Genomic DNA, 5,247 nt, shown 5'->3' on the forward strand with positions numbered 1-5,247 from the left:
GAATTTATTGAATATTGATACAAATATGATGAAGAAAATAATCACAAAATAAGCACACAGACTTTTAGTTGGCAGATCTCATAATTTGTCCAAAAGAACATAAAAGGGAATGCTGCAAAAAAGTCTCCACCGCTTATTCTGGCCCCAAAAAAAATAGTGTATATGGAAAGGTCTTATTTGGTTAACAATACTAATATGTGGAACTGTCGCGACCCTATTTGGCTTTGAAATTGCCCTAGTCAAACTAACGACCGTTGACCATGTTAAATATTCAATCAACCAACCAACCACTCTAATAATGACTCTTATGTATATATATATAAAGTGGGAGAGAGAGAGAGAGAGAGAAAAGTGTAGCATTTTATCTTTTATAGATGAGACAAACAGATTCCTCCATATTAGAAAGAGACGATCGAGAAGGTTAATTAGTTATCTGGGTTTTGAAGCTGAGGACTTAGTATAGAGTTTTATTATTATTATTAGAAGATAATTAAGTAGTAAGTAAAGATGGGTAGCAATAATATTAATGTTTATAATAATAATAATACTAAAGATAGTGCATATTCAGATGATCAAGGTGGGGATGATGATGATGTTCAACTTCCAGGGTTTAGATTTCATCCAACAGATGAAGAGCTAGTCGGATTCTATCTTCGTCGGAAGGTTGACAAAAAACCTATCACCATTGACCTCATCAAATCCATTGATATCTACAAATATGATCCTTGGGATCTTCCAAGTACGTTTTACTTCTTCTTCATTTTTACCTTTAATTATATATATATAGCTACATACTTTAATTAATTTGCTATATGTTTCATCTTATATATAAATATATATATCAAATTAAGTATATAGATGTAGTTCCACTCCTGGACTGATGTGTATCATCCATATATACAATTTTAATTTGAAATTGTTTTGGTAATTCTTAAATTATTTATTATATATAATATGTAACGAGACCAGAACAGGACTACATTCAAAATCTATATACCAATTCCCTTCCATTTTTATGCTTTTATTGTTTTATGTTTTAATAAATTTTTTTGAATAAAATTAATTTTTGTTTTTTTTCTTCCTTGGGGGATTGTCTGCTCTATTGATTAAATCAAAATTAAATTAATACAAACATACATATATATATAATGTAAAATTGTACTGACATGCATGAAAACCTTTATATGTATATATATATGTATATGTATGAAGACTTATTATATATGATTACGTATATACATATGCAGAGGGATCGTGTACTGCTGGAGAAAAAGAGTGGTACTTCTTCTGCAAAAGAGGGAGAAAATACAAGAACAGCATAAGACCAAATCGAGTGACGGGGTCTGGATTTTGGAAGGCCACTGGGATTGACAAGCCAGTATATAATTCTAATGGAGAAAGAGAAATCACTAGTAATAGTTTTAGTAGTAAAAACTACTCTACTATTGGACTGAAAAAGACTTTGGTGTACTATCGAGGAAGTGCTGGCAAAGGCACCAAAACTGATTGGATGATGCACGAGTTTCGTCTTCCCTCCATTAACGACGCTATCATCACCAATTCTGCTTCTCGTCATCATCGTCTTAACAATCTCAACACCACTTCTACTGATCCCCTATTGTTCGAAGCTGTAAGTCTAATTAATTTATATTTAGTAGTATTTATTTTATGTAATTATATCTCAGTTTCATATGTGTGAATGAGAAATCATGCGTCTGAAAACGACATGTGAACACATTATTCTGACTTATTAGATGTTACACATTATAGTTTATTAGAACAAGGATGGATAAGTATGTGATCATTTGGTCTTTGCAGTAATGCTTACAGTTTGACACAATTTATACATATTATATATATAGAGGACAATTGTGCCCCACTTTAAACCTACCGGTGGAGCTCTCGGTGTTTCTTGACCTGTGAATAGTTTTTGGCGCGATTTCTTTTATGGCCATTTATATTGTAGTTGTTTAAAGCATCCTACAAATTTTCAGAAAATTTCGAATAGTTTACAGTACCGAAAACTAAGTTCAAACATATTGTTTTCCGCGTGCATAAAAAAAATTAGTCACGCGTGAACCTAGTTTTCGGTACTATAAACTATTCGGAATATTCTAAAAATTTGTAGAATACTCTAAACAACTACAATATACACGGTCATAAAAAAAAATCACGCCAAAAACTGCTCATAAGTCAAGAAAACTAAAAGTCCCACCGATAAATCTTAAAGTGAAGTCTCTATAAGATAATTATATGTATATATGCATACATATACAAAAATTAATTGGTAGCTACAACTAGTACTTAATTGATATTATTATTTGGGTTTGGGTTTCTGGTTTTGAATGATCTCATGGATATATATATCGTATTTTCTATATATGCAGGAAATATGGACTTTGTGTAGGATATTCAAGAGAAATGTATCGTATAGAAAGTACACATCGGATTGGAGAGAACTATCAAGTAAAGTACGTAGCCAACCATTAATGGACACAGTTCTAAGCTCCAAAAATAACAATAATGCCATGATGATGATCAATGATCGATCATCGACCAAAGAACCAAATACTTACATTGATTTCACTTCTCCAGTGATTTGTCATGATAATGAGGACAAGAAGCCTGTTATAAATCATCAGACCATGATGAATAATAATAATAATAATGGAGCAATAGGTACTGACTATAACAACAATAATATTAATCGTCATCATCACCATCAAGATCAGTTGCGTGTAAACCAATCGAGCTCCATGTCCATGGCTACGTCTCACCCTTCGTCAATAGATTCCTTCATCTCAAGCTTTTCATCACACCAAGATGATCATCGCCATCATGATCATGAATTCAACGATCAGATTTTCACGTGTGCTGACTGGGATGACCTTAGATCTGTTGTAGAGTTTGCCAGTACTCTTGATGATACAGATTTTGTGTAAATATATATAATATATAATTAATTTGTTACTATATATTTACGTAATTTTTCTAGAGTACTATATATACTACTAAGTGTGGGGATGTTATTTAGAACTATTGTAGTGTAGTTCTCATTTTTTTGTCACCCCCTTAATTAACCTTCTTACACCCACATATATATATATATATATATATATACTTCTTTTACTTACAAGGACTTTGTAGTATGTATGATCGTTCGTTCGATCTCATTTGTGTTATTGATTAATAAATTTTTTCTGGTCGATGTAGTAACCATAATCTTTTTTCCATTGAATTATTAATATCATGAATTGAAAAGAGTTCAAATATTTTCATTGAATTAAACTCATGATACACTACAACAAAAACGATTTTTAGGAAATTGTCTCAGTCGCCCTGATAAGAGAGAAGTTTCAGAGAAATGTTAAAGAAAAACAAGCAATTTGTGAAAAGTTTACTCAGCTCAATCGTAGCATGAGTACTGGCTGTACCTTTTATATTAATAGAGTAATAGCATATACAAAAAGGAATAAACAAATGAAACTATTACACGTAGCACTAATAACAAATTGCCCCATATACACAGAATCCGAGGCTAACAAATTCTGACAAATAACAGAAAAGAATATTCTGCAATCTCTCTTTCTTCTAACGGTCTTAGCAGCCGAGCTGTCATTTTCCATTCAAATTTACACTTCATTTAACACCACCCCTCAAACTGCAAGGGGATTCCATCACTTGTAGTTTGTCCACCAAGAACTGAAATCTAGATGGTGAGAGTCCCTTAGTTAGGCAGTCTGCCACTTGATCATGAGACGGTATGTATCTTATTTCTAGTTGTTTCTGCAACACCTTATCCCTGACAAAATGCACATCAAGTTCAATGTGTTTTATTCTTGCATGATACACTGGATTGGCAGCCAAAGCACTTGCACTTATGTTGTCACACCATATAATTGGAGTTGTTGGAAGCTGAATGCGCATCTCTTTGAGTAGCTCAAGTAACCATGAAAGTTCAGCAGCCAGTTGAGCCAAAGCTCTGTATTCAGACTCTGTGCTCGATCTTGCCACTACGGACTGCTTCTTAGATGACCAAGAAATCAATGATTCTCCTAAAAATACACAATACCCTGCAATGGACTTCCTGTCATCTGGACAACAACCCCAATCCGCATCTGAAAACCCAGTTAAAACCAGCCTGTTAGATGGTGCAATATGCAGGCCATGATACATGGTGCCTTTCAAATACCTCAATATTCTCTTTGCTGCATTCCAATGCTTTGTTGTAGGACTCTTCAAAAACTGGCTTAGCTTATTCACTGCAAAAGAAATATCGGGCCTGGTGTGACTTAGATATTGCAGAGCACCGATTATGCTCCTGTATGTGGTTGGTGTATTCAGAGTCTCTCCATCATGAATAGACAATGGTCTGCCTGCCACCATTGGTGTTGGACATGGTTTTACATACATCATATTTGTCCTCTGTAATAGCTCCGAGATATACTTACTTTGTGACAAATAAATTCCTGTAGCATCCCTGAACACTTCTATTCCTAAGAAAAAATTCAGGGGACCAAGATCCTTTAGTGAGAATACTTGATTCAATTTGAGAATAAACTTCTGAAGTTCTTCACTGTCATTCCCTGTAATGACAATATCGTCCACATAAATGAGCAGCATAATCACATACCGAGGATGCCGAAGCATGAAAAAGGAAGTATCTGCTTTGGAGTTGACAAAATGCCATTGCTTGAGTGTGTCTTTGAAACGATCATACCAAGCCCGTGGGGCTTGTTTCAATCCATACAGGGACTTATGGAGTTTACAAACATGATGAGGTTTACTTGAGTCTTCAAATCCCTGCGGCTGTCTCATATATACATCTTCATCAAGCATGCCATTTAAAAAGGCATTATTAATGTCAAGTTGCCGTATTGGCCAGTTATTTGATACAGCAAGTGTTAGAACCACACGAATAGTTGGAGCTTTGACAACAGGACTATAGGTCTCTCCAAAGTCAACCCCAGGTCTTTGTCCAAAACCTTTTGCCACCAACCGGGCCTTGTAACGTTGAAAGGAGCCATCTGCATTGTGCTTTATCTTGAATACCCACTTGCAACCAATGATGTTGTAATCAGGTGAGGAAGGTACCAATGTCCATGTGTGATTGTGTTGTAAGGCAGAGACTTCTTGTTGCATGGCCAAATTCCACCCCTCATGCTGGAGGGCATCCTCAACCCGAACAGGTTCATGAAAAGAGAGATCAAATTGGGAATGATGGAGATATGCCTTTGGTTTAAACAC

The 5,247-nt window shown here is 34.8% G+C and overlaps 1 protein-coding gene across 1 annotated transcript; it reads left to right on the forward strand.

The window, feature by feature from the left end:
* The first annotated feature begins 350 nt into the window (after positions 1-350).
* Positions 351-3,216, forward strand: LOC133829963 (putative NAC domain-containing protein 94). The gene is made up of 3 exons (XM_062259830.1): positions 351-739; positions 1,248-1,630; positions 2,388-3,216. Exons 1-3 carry the CDS (start codon positions 508-510, stop codon positions 2,940-2,942), a joined length of 1,170 nt encoding a protein of 389 aa, XP_062115814.1. The 5' UTR covers positions 351-507; the 3' UTR covers positions 2,943-3,216.
* Positions 3,217-5,247: the final 2,031 nt, after the last annotated feature.

The sequence above is a fragment of the Humulus lupulus genome, chromosome 4 (assembly GCF_963169125.1).
Source record: "Humulus lupulus chromosome 4, drHumLupu1.1, whole genome shotgun sequence".
Taxonomy (NCBI): domain Eukaryota; kingdom Viridiplantae; phylum Streptophyta; class Magnoliopsida; order Rosales; family Cannabaceae; genus Humulus; species Humulus lupulus.

Coding starts and splice junctions, on each gene's coding strand:
- LOC133829963 (XM_062259830.1), top strand. CDS start 508: ATGGGTAGCAATAATATTAATGTTTATAATAATAATAATACTAAAGAT. Junction 740..1,247: donor TGATCCTTGGGATCTTCCAA/GTACGTTTTACT, acceptor ATACATATGCAG/AGGGATCGTGTACTGCTGGA. Junction 1,631..2,387: donor ATCCCCTATTGTTCGAAGCT/GTAAGTCTAATT, acceptor CTATATATGCAG/GAAATATGGACTTTGTGTAG.